The following is a 16606-nucleotide window of genomic DNA, read 5'->3' on the forward strand; positions in this document are numbered from 1 at the left end:
ACCCACCTCGATCTGCCTGCAGAAAACGACAGGAGGGGGTCGGAGATAAGACCAGTCACCCTGCACAAGGAGAGAGAGAGAGAGAGAGAGAGAGAGAGAGAGAGAGAGAGAGAGAGAGAGAGAGAGAGAGAGAGAGCAGAGCTGTGGGAGGGGGCTAGCAGGCCCCACCCACTATAGGCTGCCTGCAGAAAACTACAGGAGGGGGCAAAGACAAGACCAGTCCCCTTGCATAAGGAGAAAGAGCAGCGCTGTGGGAGGGGGCTAGCAAGCTCCACCCACTATAGGCTGCCTGGAGAAAACTACAGAAGGGGGTGGAGACAAGACTAGTCACCCTGCACAAGGAGAAAGAGCAGAGCTGTGGGAGGGGCCTAGCAAGCTCCACCCACTATAGGCTGCCTGCAGAAAACTACAGGGGGGCGGAGACAAGACCAGTCACCCTGCACAACGAGAGAGAGAGCAGAGCTGTAGGAGGGGCCTAGCAGGCTCCACCCACTATAGGCTGCCTGCAGAAAACTACAGAAGGGGGCAGAGACAAGACCCGTCCCCCTGCTCCATACCGGCTCGTAGTAAAAAAAATTACCGCCAGCTGCCAATGCCGGGTGGGTAGGTTGCGTGTGCGTCCCCTACCTGTAAATGCTGAATCACGAATATATACGCAAAGCCAGCTCGCACCATCGCATTTAATATATTGTGCGCAGTTGGCAAGTAAGGGGTTGCATCCTATGCATTAAGGTGAAAAAACATCTGATTATTAACGGCCCCCCAGACACCCCCCCGTTTTACTTACCTGAACCCTGGAAAGTCCAGCGTCAAAGAACGCACTGGATCTTTTGCCCCGGGTTCTTGGCTCTTCATTGGATAGATTGATAACAGTGCAGCCATTGGCTCCCGCTGCTGTCAATCAAATCCAATGACGCGTGCCCGCAAGGTGAACCCCTTGGAAGAGCGCTTCCCAGAGGGGGTTAATCTGATGTGGGGAGGAGCTGAGAGAGCTGCCGTGGGACCCCAGAAAATGGTGTTCGGGGGCCACTCTGTGCAAAACGAGCTGCAAAAGTGGAGGTGGGTGTGACATTAAAATTAAAAACGAACCTATAGTATCACTTTATGGCAGGTGGCCTATGACTGCGCATGTGTGACCTCAGAATAACGTTGTGTCATGCATTTTATAAATGTGTGACTGTCATTGAGAATGTATACCAGCACCAGGGGCGGACTGACCATTCGGGCGCGGGGGCCCCATGCCACTAGGGGGCCCCATCAGGGTTGCCAGCCTCAGTAAAACCAGGGATAGTATCTCAAAATCTGTGTTTTTTAAAAAAATCCCAGGATTATAGCTGCTCCACCTCTCTATACTGTGTGTATACTGTGTGTGTATACTGTATGTGTGTGTATACTGTATGTGTGTGTATACTGTGTGTGTATACTGTATGTGTATACTGTATGTGTATACTGTATGTGTGTGTATACTGTGTGTGTGTGTATACTGTGTGTGTATACTGTGTGTGTGTGTATACTGTATGTGTGTGTATACTGTGTGTGTATACTGTGTGTGTATACTGTGTGTGTATACTGTATGTGTGTGTATACTGTGTGTGTATACTGTGTGTGTATACTGTGTGGCCCCATAATCTATTGCCCGGGGGGGGCCATAATCTCCTATTGCTGGGGGCCCCATAAGTTGTCAGTACACCCCTGACCAACATTGTGTATGAGCCCCCCTCCCCCTTCCAAACCTGAAGTGCCCCCGGCCCCCCTGAAATCAAAATCTGGCCCTGGGCTCAATAGGCTCCAGTCTATAGGCACCGCCTTGAAAAAGGGGGCACCTCCATTCGTTAGTGCGGCTCACTCCCTGCAAACACTTGTCGATACATTGTATCGTTATCATTGCATCAACATTATTGTTACAATGTATTTTTTATTCTTTTGTGTGCAGATTGAAGGACTTTCCTTTAACACTGGCGTCACATTGGCCAATCAGTACAGTACAGACCAATCACCACATTTTCAGAGGTTGAAATGTTGCTGGTGAACGTGCGGTGGATCCAGCGCACGTTCCTGCACTCCCCCGTGTTTATACACGCCCCCCCCCTATTGATTTCCTCCCCCACCCCCCCCTCTTCTCAGTGTTGCAGGTGTTCAGCTATTTTTATTTTTTAAACTTTTTTTGTGTGTTTGAGTTATTTTCAGCCCGTGGCGGTTGAGCCGCGTGTCGCTTGTGACAAACATGTGACTGCTCCGAATATCAGAAATTTCTTCAGACGCTTTTCTTTCCTCCGCTGATAACCAGAGCCGACCCGCCACAGACCCGAGCCACGTTCACACACAACATTTTCAGCAGCTTTTTGTGAATTTTTTTTTTTTTTTTTCAGATATTTTTAAATCGCACCTCTTGGCCACTTTTTTCGGTAATCGGGAAGGTTATTGAGTGCCCTTGGGATAAAGGGAAAGTAAGGAACAATAGACAAAGAGTTTGTTCTCCAGCGTTGGCCTTGCTTCCAGGATACTGAAGGTCGGGGTTCACGGGGGGAGCGACAAGGGGGTGGGAAAGGATGGGCTGCGGGTCCACAGGAAGCTCTGCAGCATTCAAAAACCAGCCGTGTGCGAAACGCGTTACTTCCAAAGAAATGGTTTAATGATTAACTTCCCTAGACAACCTGCTGGAGGAACATCTAACCTTCTAATAGGACAATAAGTATTACACCTTCCTCTTTATTTGTTTTATTAAAGTATGTAGCAAGGTCCCGGGGGCCCCTGAGGCCTAATGGTGACCCCCAGAGTTATGGACTGTTCTGCCGCTTGATCGTTCTTACGGGCGGTGAAAAGGGGACGTCCCCCCCCTCCCGCTGCCCTCCGGTGCTTCCATCGACTCACCGATGCGATCGGTGAGTCGGAGAACGGATCCGCCGGCCCCGGATGCTGATCATAGAGATTTACGGCGGACCAGATGGTCACCGGAGTCTCTATGATCATTCGGAGGCCTGGCGCGATGTTATGACATCACGCCCGGCCTCTGCATTAGAAAAAAAAAAAAAAACAGCCTAGAGGTGAGATGTGGGGTTACTGTAAAGAGGACCTGTCATGCTTATTCCTATTACAAGGGATGTTTACATTTCTTGTAATAGGAATAAAAGTGATCAAAGTTGACACTTTGGTACTCCTCAAGTGTCACCCGGCTTCCCTGCTGGGTCCCTAGCTTGGTACTCACAGATACTTCTCAAGCATCACCCGGCTTCCCTGCTGGGTCCCTAGCTTGGTACTCACAGATATTTCTCAAGCATCACCCGGCTTCCCTGCTCGGTCCCTAGCTTGGTACTCACAGATACTCCTCAAGCATCACCCGGCTTCCCTGCTGGGTCCCTAGCTTGGTACTCACAGATACTCCTCAAGCATCACCCGGCTTCCATGCTGGGTCCCTAGCTTGGTACTCACAGATACTCCTCAAGCCTCACACCGCTTCCCTGCTGGGTCCCTAGCTTGGTACCCACAGATATTCCTCAAGAGCCATCCCCCTTCCCTGCTGGGTCCCTAGCTTGGCACTCACAGATATTTAAGCGTCTCCCCTGCTTACCTGCTGGGTCCTTAGCTTGGCTATCACAGATATTCCTCAAACGTCACCCTACTTCCCTGCTGGTTCCTTCGCTTGGTACTCACAGATACTCCTCAAGCGTTTAACCCGCTTCCCTGCTGGGTCCCTAGCTGGCGCTCACAGATACGCCTCAAGCGTCACCCCGCTGGCCTGCTGGGTCCCCAACTTGGTGTCATTAGGGCGGTGCAGTGTCACCAGGGATGGGCATCTATTGTTGTTGTGGGAGTCTTATGTTGCTGGGAGGGGGAGGGATCTATTGTTGTGTGATGGGGGGGTTTATTGTTGCTGGCTGCTGAGAGATATATTGTTGCTGGGGGGAGGGTATTGAAGATTGCCCAGCACGCTGGAAAGTGTCTTTGCAGCTGATTGCCATGAAGAGCAGAAAACAAAGCTTTTACCACGGAGAGGCCACGTGCAGACTCGGGCGCCACGCAAGCTGTCCATGCATGGTCAGGCGTCTAGCCCCCCGACTGGTCTACGCCCCGGCCATCGTCTCGCCATATGTAATTACCATTCATCAACCACCAAGTTCCGCCGCACTACGGGCTTAATAGACGTTTGTATATTTTTAGAGGAAAAACAGGAACCCCTGCTACTTGTTGAAACATCTTTGGTTGATGATTTGTTTTTCAGCAGAAAGAAAAACTTCCCCTACCTCCGCCTTTGATCAAACATTCTCTTTCCTGATAGAGCGCTGGAGACGTATATTGGGCTTCCTGGTGCGCTCCTATGTTTGTGAGCGTTGGCTATTAATAGGGATTCTGTTCGGGGGGGGGGGGTGGTGAAGAGAATTTTTTGGTGATGTTCCGAGGACCCAGAAGGATAGATCCGAATCATTTCGAGGAGAACTCAGTGCCAGAGATAATTGTACAATACTAGCTTATAGATATTTATTTTTATATATATTATGACGACCTGCACGAGTCCCTGTACTGAAGGATCAATAACTGACCCCAACAGGTGAGAACTCCATACTGATGTGATGTGGGAGGAGCCTCTGTTTGCAATGTGTGTAATTAAAGCCCCTATGTGGAGGTGGGAGGGACCATTGTTGGATCCATTGCCATTGGTCTGATTTACTAAGGGGATATGTAGGAGGGTTGGTGCATTGATCGCATGTAGGTGGGGGTGGTGCATTGATCGCATGTGGGTTTGATGGTGCATGGATCGCATGGAGGTGGGATGGTGCATGGATCGCATGTAGGTGGGGATGGTGCATTGATCGCATGTAGGTGGGATGGTGCATTGTTTGCATATGGGTGGGATGGTGCATGGATCGCATGTAGGTGGGGGTGGTGCATTTATTGCATGTAGGTGGGGGTGGTGCATTTATTGCATATAGGTGGGGGTTGTGCATTGATCGCATGTAGGTAGGATGGTGCATTGATCGCATGTAGGTAGGATGGTGCATTGAACGCATGTAGGTGGGGGTGGTGCATTGATCGCATGTTGGTGAGGGTGGTGCATTTACTGCATATAGGTGGGGGTTGTGCATTGATTGCTTGTAGGTGTGATGGTGCATTGAACGCATGTAGGTGGGATGGTGAAATGATCTCATGTAGGTGGGATTGTACATTGAACCCATGTAGGGGGGATGGTGCATTGAACGCATGAAGGGGGATGGTGCATTGAACGCATGAAGGGGGATGGTGCATTGAACGCATGAAGGTGGGGGTGGTGCATTGAACGCATGTAGGTGGGGGTGGTGCATTGAATGCATGTAGGTGGGGGTGGTGCATTGAACGCATGAAGGGGGATGGTGCATTGAACGCAAAGGGGTGGGAGCTGCATTTTAACCTTTCTAAATGTAATATAATGTACTTCAGAGAAGAGAATCCTCAGATAGAGAACAATATTGGAGGTAAAATGTTGGAGAGAGATCCTGATTCTCTATATAGATCTTTATATCACTAGAGGGATCACCAGCAGGAGGAAGGGGGTCCTGATTCTCTATATAGATCTTTATATCACTAGAGGGGTCACCAGCAGGAGGAAGGAGGTCCTGATTCCTCTATATAGATCTTTATATCACTAGAGGGATCACCATGAGGAGGAAGGGGGTCCCGATTCCTCTATATAGATCTTTATATCACTAGAGGGATCACCAGCAGGAGGAAGGAGGTCCTGATTCCTCTATATAGATCTTTATATCACTAGAGGGGTCACCAGCAGGAGGAAGGAGGTCCTGATTCGTCTATATAGATCTTTATATCACTAGAGGGGTCACCAGGAGGTGGAAGGAGGTCCTGATTCCTCTATATAGCACTTTGGTTCCATTTAATTTAGAATACTGTATCCAGTTCTGGAGACCTCACTTGCTGTACATGAAGATATTGATGAGATAGAACAAGTTCAGAGATGGGCAACAAAAATGGTGAAAGGGATAAAACATATCAGGAGAAATTGCAAGGACGTAACACGTACAGCCCCAAGGAAAGAAGGGAAATGGGAGACATGGCTGGGACCTTTAAATATGTTACCAGTACCGAGTACACACTATAGAGGGATATGCTTTGTTCAGATTTCATGTCTGAGGATTACAACCACTTTAGGTCGGAATGCACATATTGTCGCTGAGAACTTTCCAGCTGCTTCTGACGGCGGGAAGATTACGGAGACATTTGTGGGAAGGTGATTGATCTCGGTGCAGACGTGTCGGCAACTTCTGTACAGGATGGAAAATAAATATTCTCATTCCTCCATCACTTGTTCCATCTTCAGGATCGGCCAGACAGATTTTCCATCACTCCATCCCTCACTTATCACAGCGGAAAGATGTTCCTACTGAGCATGGAAGCGCTGACTTTCTCTTCAGACCCCCCAGGGGGCTTCCGTGTCCTTCTACCCATTCCACACGATCCGAAGACCCGTTTTATGACATCAGAGTAAGAACATTTTAGTAAATCGGGTTTTACTATTTCCACTGCACATATACGGCCGGAGTGGGGGCTTCCTCCTTCTGAACGGGCGTTCAGGAACGCCCCTCAGAAGGAGGGGGAAACGCAAGCACTGGCGCGATCCCGATGCGCTCGTGCCACCCGAACACGGCACATCTCCGATCGGCAAGAGGGCTCTGCGATTGGCCCTCCTGACCACACGATGGCTGTGTCCAATCACAACCATCATGTGATGTAAATAGAGAGCCGCTTGCTAGGCGATTGGCTCTCCTCACACAGAAGTTGTCAGTGAGGAGAGGAGACCGGATCTCTGCAACCGCCGGTGATCAGTTAGTATGAGCTGTTTTTTACACACCGATCACCGGCCCAGTGTCCCCACACAATGTAAACACACAAGTACCCAAAATAGTGTCCCCAAAACACCTGTTCCCTACATATGTAACAGGAAAATCACATGTCCGAATGATCATCAGCACACATATGTCCGTAATCACCCGCCTATGTCTGTCCCCGATCACCTGCCTACGCCTGTCCCCGATCACCTGCCTACGCCTGTCCCCGATCACCTGCCTACGCCTGTCCCCGATCACCTGCCTACGCCTGTCCCCGATCACCTGCCTATGCCTGTCCCCGATCACCTGCCTACGCCTGTCCCCGATCACCTGCCTACGCCTGTCCCCGATCACCTGCCTACGCCTGTCCCCGATCACCTGCCTACGCCTGTCCCCGATCACCTGCGTACGTCTGTCCCCGATCACCTGCCTACGTCTGTTCCCGATCACCTGCCTACGCCTGTCCCCGATCACCTGCGTACGTCTGTCCCCGATCACCTGCCTACGTCTGTCCGTGATCACCTGCGTACGTCTCTCCGTGATCACCTGCGTACGTCTCTCCGTGATCACCTGCGCACGTCTCTCCGTGATCACCTGCGCACGCCTGTCCGTGATCACCTGCGCACATCTGTCCGTGATCACCTGCGCACATCTGTACGTGATCACCTGCGCACATCTGTACGTGATCACCTGCGTACGTCTCTCCGTGATCACCTGCGTACATCTGTCTGTGATCACCTGTGTACGCCTGTCCGTGATCACCTGCGCACATCTGTACGTGATCACCTGCAAAACTTTTATCTAAAAAACAGTTTGCTGTAACTGATTAAAAAGTGTGAGCTGGAGTTTGGCTTCAGTTTGTTGGTGTATCTAAATCTGCTAGTCCATTGTCATGGACCAGCAATAATGTCTGGCAGCTTACCTTCTCCTCATGTGTCCATTAGAGGCCTGACTCTCTTCTGGCTGCCTATTTATCACCTTCCTCCCTGTATGGCCCCACCCCAGGACATCCCAGGAAGTCTATATTAACTGTTGCACTGCAGGTCTGCTTTGCTGTTCAACTTTGTTTGTTAGCTTTGTGTTCCTGTCTGCCGTGTGCTACGATTACCTTCCTGTGTACCATTTTTGTCTCGTCTCTGACTTCTCCCGTTTGCCTGTGCCTCTGACCTTTTGCCTGTCCCTGGGTTACCCTTGTCTGCCTGTTGCCCTGACCTCGGCTTACCCATCACTATCGCTTGTCCTGGTTGCTGCTTCCCCTCTCTCCCTGCGGAGCGTGACCTAGGGGATCCCAGGGGTCTCGACCTGGATCCAGCTGCGGTGAAGGCCATCCTCACCACTAGAGGCTCTGGTGAACACAAAGCTGGGTCTTGGACTCCGCGCCCTGGGGAATCCTGGGTCACGCTTCCTCTCTGATTGAAGCAGTAGGCTATAGGGTTCACTACCCTGTGGTGTATCCCTGACCCCAACGGGGTGCACTTGTCATCTGGCCACAAGTGACCTGACATCCATCTAACTCTCCCCTCCCCCCAGACTGACAATGCTGATGTGCACTCTGAGCTCCATCATCCAGAGCGGAATGGGGGCATGTGGGAGGTGTGTTATTGGCCAGATGACCAGGGGAAAACAGAGGGGGGGGGACAAGAAAACTAATGCAGCCACCATATCTAATGGCTGGTAAGCTGCAATGTAGGGCATTTTTGTTTTTGGGTTTATTGGATCTGGGGATCAGTTGCTGCGGTGATAAAAAAAAAAGTAATATAAATGTATTACAGCGAATGTAATTCTCTGCGACGATTCAAAATGGACCCCGATCGATGTGTGTAAATTATACTAAGCAGAAAGGGTGAAGGAGGTCGGACCCTTACTTCCCTTTTTTTTTTGGTGTGTGCGGTAAATTTAATCTCTAGCGGATATTGACAGTAAAGAGAACTTCAATACCAAACTCTACAAAAGGCAGAAGGAAGGGAAAAAGAAACAAAAAGAGAAATAAAAAACCAAGCAGTGGTAATTTCGTCTACGAAACTAATACTATTTTAGTCTACTAAAATACGACTTAAAGCGGAGGTTCACCCTCAAAATGAACTTTCTAGCATCCCTAACCTCCATCCCATTTAAGCATCAAAGCGTTTTGAATGGTCCCTTACCTGTAATCTGCTGTGCTTCCGGGTTTCCATCCCAGCGGGGAGTGGGCGTTTCGCTATTTTCCCCGACGGCGCTGTGCATTGTGGGCGCTTTTTTTTTGGTGTTCTTGCAGTGACGTGTGGGCCAATCATATCACATCAACAGAACTAGCTGCGCTTATAGTCTCGCGCTAGCTGTGCTGTCACATGACGCGGGTCACATGACCTGCAAAGCGCGTCATGTGATGAGGACTAGTGTAACATCACAGCGGGGCGTGTCCTTTTCAGGACGCCGCCGGCCGTTGTGATGGCAACTGTGCAGTGTTGACGGCGCGGCTCGCCGTCAACACTGCGCATGCGCGGGATTACGCGGTGAATGCTGGGACATCAGCATTCGCTGCATCCCGGAAGAAATACAGGAGGGCTTCAAGGTGCCCACAATGAAGATGGCAATGTCCATCACATAGTTTTATGAAATTTTCATTCCTGGAAAAGCGCGATCGTGGCGGCTGCAAGATCGGCAATAGTGAGTAAAGCAATGTGTATTTGAACAGCAGCAGAGTAGTCTGAAAAAACGTTTTTCAGCAGAACCTCCGCTTTAAAAACGAAAACACTTCAGATGACGACCTAAAACTAAAATTACATTTTAGTTAAAAGACTGATAACGAAAACTAAATAAAATTTTTATCAAAACGTGAATCTGTGTCTGTAGTGCGTGTTCAAACCTTAATACCAAAAAAAAAAAAACACATCTTATTAGATTTTTACCCCAGGATGGGATCGCGCTGGATATCGCCGCTGTGAGGCTGTGCTTCTCGCGCTCGCCGCCCCCCACGAGATGCAGCGCATCCATAGGAGGGTATTGCGAGCGGGAGGAGCGACAGAGCTCGGCGCTGGCTCCCGCGACGGGGGTACAATATCACGGTCAGGTACTGTAAATGTAAAAAAAAATAAAAAATACATTTTATTTGTTTTACTATTTTGGGCCATTTTTTCTTTTGATAAAAATAAATAAAAAATCAGGAGATATTCGTTACCATTTACCACCCCAAAAAAAAAAAAAACGCCATATAATCCACCTGGATGGACAAACTATGTAATCACAAAGATCTGCTTTACATGCAAAGGAAAAAGTTTGTAAGAGAAAAGAGAATGTGATTGGCCGTTATAAGAAATCAGAGTGTTCTTTCTTTATCTATGGAAATAATGAATGTCTCTGTCTTCTGTCCCTGCAGATCTGCGGAGGAGAGTCCAGCTGATTATTACACACATGTGTGAGTGATCCTCCATCACCGGCCTCCGTCTGATAAATGCCTCCTCTATGGACCTCTCAGGTAATCCCACTCAGGATATCATTCAAAGATTTATAATTAAGGCTGCCGACAGTCAGCCGCAAAGTTCCCGGGTCTGTACACCCGCTGTGCCCATTATGAGGGGTTCACACCATCCCTGTGCTGAGTTCCCGGGTCTGTACACCCGCTGTGCCCATTATGAGGGGTTCACACCATCCCTGTGCTGAGTTCCTGGGTCTGTACACCCGCTGTGCCCATTATGAGGGGTTCCCATCATCCCTGTGCCGAGTTCCCGGGTCTGTACACCCACTGTGCCCATCATGAGGGGTTCCCACCATCCCTGTGCTGAGTTCCCGGGTCTGTACACCCACTGTGCCCATTATGAGGGGTTCCCACCATCCCTGTGCTGAGTTCCCGGGTCTGTACACCCGCTGTGCCCATTATGAGGGGTTCCCACCATCCCTGTGCTGAGTTCCTGGGTCTGTACACCCCCTGTGCCCATTATGAGGGGTTCCCACCATCCCTGTGCTGAGTTCCCGGGTCTGTACACCCGCTGTGCCCATTATGAGGGGTTCCCACCATCCCTGTGCTGAGTTCCCGGGTCTGTACACCCGCTGTGCCCATTATGAGGGGTTCCCACCATCCCTGTGCTGAGTTCCCGGGTCTGTACACCCGCTGTGCCCATTATGAGGGGTTCCCACCATCCCTGTGCTGAGTTCCCGGGTCTGTACACCCGCTGTGCCCCATTATGAGGGGTTCCCACCATCCCTGTGCTGAGTTCCCGGGTCTGTACACCCGCTGTGCCCATTATGAGGGGTTCCCACCATCCCTGTGCCGAGTTCCCAGGTCTGTACACCCGCTGTGCCCATTATGAGGGTTCCCACCATCCCTGTGCTGAGTTCCCGGGTCTGTACACCCGCTGTGCCCATTATGAGGGGTTCCCACCATCCCTGTGCTGAGTTCCCAGGTCTGTACACCCGCTGTGCCCATTATGAGGGTTCCCACCATCCCTGTGCTGAGTTCCCGGGTCTGTACACCCGCTGTGCCCATTATGAGGGTTCCCACCATCCCTGTGCTGAGTTCCTGGGTCTGTACACCCGCTGTGCCCATTATGAGGGGTTCCCACCATCCCTGTGCTGAGTTCCCGGGTCTGTACACCCGCTGTGCCCCATTATGAGGGGTTCCCACCATCCCTGTGCTGAGTTCTTGGGTCTGTACACCCGCTGTACCCATTATGAGGGGTTCCCACCATCCCTGTGCTGAGTTCCCGGGTCTGTACACCCGCTGTGCCCATTATGAGGGGTTCCCACCATCCCTGATTGATTTTTAGTTATTTTCCATTATGTAGAATGTAACAGGAGAAGGTGAAACACAAGTTGGGTCAGGAATTATGGAAGGAAGTTCTTGATGTTGCAGCAGATAATGATAATGATGACCAGGAACCACCTCCAGCTAAACTGTCACTTCTGTGTGGACTGATCCTTCACCCAGTAAAAGACTCACATTTCTAAATCGCTCTTTAACTATCGTTTTTACCTACGAATATTTGTACAATATATATGGTGAGGCCCGTATACTGGGAAGTTTGGAGTCCTCGATTCTAAATGATCACAAGCAATCCTAAATGATATTTCTTCTGCTTTTCAGCAACTGAGGCAGACATGGTCCATCAGAAGGTGCAAGCCATCCTCCGGGGCCTCGATGGCCAGCATGCGGCACTGCGCTCCGACCCAGGTAGGTCGGTGGGGAGATGGCAGGTTGGTGGGGAGATGGCAGGGTGGTGGGGAGATGGTAGGTCGGTGGGGATATGGCTGGTTGGTGGGGAGATGGTAGGTTGGTGGGGAGATTGTAGGTTGGTGGGAAGATGGCAGGGTGGTGGGGAGATGGCAGGTTGGTGGGGAGATGGTAGGTTGGTGGGGAGATGGTAGGGTGGTGGGGAGATGGTAGGGTGGTGGGGAGATGGCAGGGTGGTGGGGAGATGGCAGGTTGGTGGGGAGATGGCAGGTTGGTGGGAAGATGGCAGGTTGGTGGGGAGATGGTAGGGTGGTGGGGAGATGGTAGGGTGGTGGGGAGATGGCAGGGTGGTGGGGAGATGGCAGGTTGGTGGGGAGATGGCAGGTTGGTGGGAAGATGGCAGGTTGGTGGGGAGATGGTAGGTTGGTGGGGAGATTGTAGGGTGGTGGGGAGATTGTAGGGTGGTGGGGAGATGGCAGGGTGGTGGGGAGATGGCAGGGTGGTGGGGAGATGGCAGGTTGGTGGGAAGATGGCTGGTTGGTGGGAAGATGGCTGGTTGGTGGGAAGATGGTAGGTTGGTGGGGAGATGGCAGGTTGGTGGGAAGATGGCAGGTTGGTGGGAAGATGGCAGGTTGGTGGGGAGATGGCAGGTTGGTGGGGAGATGGTAGGAGATGGTAGGTTGGTGGGGAGATGGCAGGTTGGTAAGGAGATGGTAGGTTGGTGGGGAGAGGGCAGGTTGGTGGGGAGATGGCAGGTTGGTGGGGAGATGGCAGGTTGGTGGGAAGATGGCAGGTTGGTGGGAAGATGGCAGGTTGGTGGGAAGATGGCAGGTTGGCGGGAAGATGGTAGGTTGGCGGGAAGATGGTAGGTTGGCGGGAAGATGGTAGGTTGGCGGGAAGATGGTAGGTTGGCGGGAAGATGGTAGGTTGGCGGGAAGATGGTAGGTTGGCGGGAAGATGGAAGGTTGGTGGGAAGATGGAAGGTTGGTGGGAAGATGGAAGGTTGGTGGGGAGATTGTAGGTTGGTGGGAAGATGGTAGGTTGGTGGGGAGGAAGGAAAAGGATTCCAACCTTCTCGATGTGGGCTCGTTCTCATGTGTAGCAGTCCCACTGAAAAACAATCCACAGTGGATCTCTTTTTAGAGGGCAGTTGACTGGAGAAAGAGATATGACACCTTCTCACCACCTGTTTAAACCCTAAGAAGGTTGAATCACTGCGCTGCGAAGCAGGTCAGTTGCGGAGGGGCCGTATTAACTTTGATTCGGCGGCCATACTGCCTACTGAATGTGACAGGGGGCTTCCCTTTTGTACCGTGTTTCCCCGAAGATAAGCCCGGGTCTTCTATTAATCTTGGCAACAAAAGACTCAATGGCCGCCGGGCTATTCACAAATTGCAGCGCATGCGCAGTAGGGTACCGGCTGTGAAGGTTTCACTGCCAGTTTCCCTTACAAGAAAAGGCGGCGGCAGCACCCGAGAGCCAATTGGAAAATCGGTTGGGGTGCCGACATGGTGGGGGTGGATGGACAGGTAAGTGTCCTAATACTAAAAGTCAGCAGCTACAGGATTGGCTAAAGGATTTTATCAGAACACGCAATCTTCGAAATGCGATATTCCCATCAGAATTGATACACTGAGATCTAGATAAGTAAGGTTTAGGGGAGAATTTTCCTGAATAAAGTCCGTTTTATGTCCTCCGACAGGAATCCTGAGATGGACGTTGCACAAGAGTCTGGACCGGAACCCGTACAGCGGGAATATAGTGGTCGGGGTCCTCATTAAGGAGCTGGAGAAGGTAGGAGCTCAGAAACAGGGCATCCTGATAAGAGACGTCATTTACCATATATTATACCGTATATACTCTATACACTCTCTATATACCGTATATACTCTATACACTCTCTATATACCGTATATACTCTATACACTCTCTATATACTGTATATACTCTCTATATACAGTATACACTCTATACACTCTCTATATACCGTATATACTCTATACACTCTCTATATACCGTATATACTCTATACACTCTCTATATACCGTATATACTCTATACACTCTCTATATACCGTATATACTCTATACACTCTCTATATACAGTATACACTCTCTATATACCGTATACACTCTATACACTCTCTATATACCGTATACACTCTATACACTCTCTATATACTGTATATACTCTCTATATATACAGTATACACTCTATACACTCTCTATATACCGTATATACGCCAAGTGGCCCACTGAGTTTTGATTGCATGCCAGGCGGTGCGCTGGGTTTTGATTGCATGCCAGGCGGTGCGCTGGGTTTTGATTGCATGCCAGGCGGCGCACTGAGTTTTGATTGCATGCCGGGTGGTGCGCTGGGTTTTGATTGCATGCCAGGCGGTGCACTGGGTTTTGATTGCATGCCAGGCGGTGCACTGGGTTTTGATTGCATGCCAGGCGGTGCGCTGGGTTTTGATTGCATGCCAGGCGGCGCGCTGGGTTTTGATTGCATGCCAGGCGGTGTGTTGCGTTTTGATTGCATGCCAGGCGGCGCGCTGAGTTTTGATTGCATGCCAGGCGGTGCGCTGGGTTTTGATTGCATGCCAGGCGGTGCGCTGGGTTTTGATTGCATGCCAGGCGGCGCGCTGGGTTTTTGGGTTCTTGTGGGCTGACGAACGTTCCTGAAGGCTCCGGTCAATGCCAGGAAGAGTCTCAGCAGAGCTTAAGTTACAGCCCAGTTCCCTGAAATATAGGTCAGTCTTTTGTCGCTAAGAAGACGGCCAGAGAAAAACAGGAAGAGGGAGAAGCGCGGCCGACCAGGCGCTCTGAATTCCTGATCGCACTTAACCCCACACCTGCCATTCACATTTTACTTGTGTGAAAGACATTTTGTTTTTTTAATCTCTTCACATTTTATGTCGGTAATTTTATCAAAAAGACAAATTAGGTGAATTTAGAATTCATGCGAGTTTGTTAACCACTTGTCCACCGCGCCAATTCCGGCACTTCTCTCCTTCATGTAAAAATCACATTTTTTGCTAGAAAATTAATCAGAACCCCCAAACATTATATATTTATATTTTTTTTAGCAGACCCCCTAGGGAATAAAATGGCGGTCATTGTAACTTTTTTTTATCTCGCACGATATTTGCGCAATCATTTTTCAAACGCCTTTTTTGAAAAAAAAAAAAAAAACGGTTTCATGAATTAAAAAATAACAAAACAGTAAAGTTAGCCCAATTTTTTTATATAATGTGAAAGATGAAGTTACGCCAAGTAAATAGATACCCAACATGTCACGCTTTAAAATTGCGCACACTCATGGAATGGCGCCAAACTTCGGTACTTAAAACTCTCCATAGGCGACGCTTTAAAAGTGTTTACAGGTTACTATTTTCGAGTTACAGAGGAGGTCTAGAATTGTTGCACACGCTCTAACGCACGCGGCGATACCTCACATGTGGGGTTTGAACGGCGTTTACATATGTGGGCGGGACTTACATCTGATCGCGAGCTACCGGGGACAGGGGCATTTTAAAAAATATATATTTTTTATTTTACGTCATTTTTTTTTTTTTTACACTTTTTTTTATCACTTTTATTCCTATTACAAGGAATGTAAACATCCCTTGTAATAGGAATCACTGTGACAGGTCCTCTTTATGGAGAGATGCGGGGGGGGGGGGTCATTAAGACCCCACATCTCTCTTTCAGGCTTACAAGCATGAGATCGTGAAAAAAAATTCACTGGTCTCGTGCCGACAGCCGCGATTGCGGCTTTGTTTACTTGACGTCACAACGTCGCGATGCGGCTTTGTTTACTTGACGTCACAACGTCGCGATTGCGGCTTTGTTCACTTGACGTCACAACGTCGCGATTGCGGCTTTGTTCACTTGACGTCACAATGTCGCGATTGCGGCTTTGTTCACTTGACGTCACAACGTCGCACCCGGGCCTCCGACGGTCATAGAGATGACTGGTGACCATCTGGTGTCACCAGTCATCTCTACCGTCGTGAGCCGGCGCCGGCCAATTCGCTCCCTGGGCCCCCGATGGCACGGGAGAGCCCGGAGAAGCACCGGATGGCGGCGGGAGGGAGGGGGAACATCTTAAAAAATCCAAAGTCCATACAGGTTTTCCCGGCTATTGTCTCTTTTCCGGTGTCATGGTACAGCGGGTAAAATAAGTATGGAACACGTCACCATTTTTCTCGGTAAATCTGTTAGTAAAGGTCAAGGGAGGGCTGGCAGCCTTAGGCCTGGGGGGCAAGTCCAGTCAAGTGGCCCATTGAACCGCTGAATCAGCTCACCATCCATGGCCAATCTGATTTTTCAATGCAGCTCACCAGTGCCCATCAGTGCAGCCGAATCCAGTGCCCATCAATGCAGCCTGATCACTGGGGCAGGTTACATGGGGTGTATGGGGGGGAGATGGGGGTCAGCTAGAGGTGTCAGGGTCTCTCACCTCAGTGATCTCAGTTTAGCAAGTCCTTGCACGCCACGGCCCTCCTGGGGGGGGGGGGTAATGCTCCTGGTCCTGGGGTCAAGTTGCAGCCAGCGCCCAGCCCTGCGTCCCAATTCCCTGGCATGCCCTGCCTCTGCCTGCTTCCAAGAATTCAGTCCCAGGAAGTTGCAGTTTCCTCTGC

At 50.2% G+C, this 16606-nt stretch overlaps 1 protein-coding gene across 1 annotated transcript in view; it reads left to right on the top strand.

Annotated features, from left to right (window-relative positions):
- Nucleotides 1-16606, top strand: part of PIK3R6 (phosphoinositide-3-kinase regulatory subunit 6) — a 58456-nt gene that overhangs the window by 8856 nt on the left and 32994 nt on the right. Inside the window, exons 2-4 of the mRNA XM_040331127.1 lie at nucleotides 10171-10269; nucleotides 11875-11961; nucleotides 13664-13755. Of these exons, the coding sequence (XP_040187061.1) occupies nucleotides 10257-10269; nucleotides 11875-11961; nucleotides 13664-13755 (192 nt within the window). The 5' untranslated portion in view covers nucleotides 10171-10256. The remainder of the gene's footprint in view (nucleotides 1-10170; nucleotides 10270-11874; nucleotides 11962-13663; nucleotides 13756-16606) is intronic.

This window comes from Rana temporaria, chromosome 12 (assembly GCF_905171775.1).
Source record: "Rana temporaria chromosome 12, aRanTem1.1, whole genome shotgun sequence".
In the NCBI taxonomy this organism is placed as follows: Eukaryota; Metazoa; Chordata; class Amphibia; order Anura; family Ranidae; genus Rana; species Rana temporaria.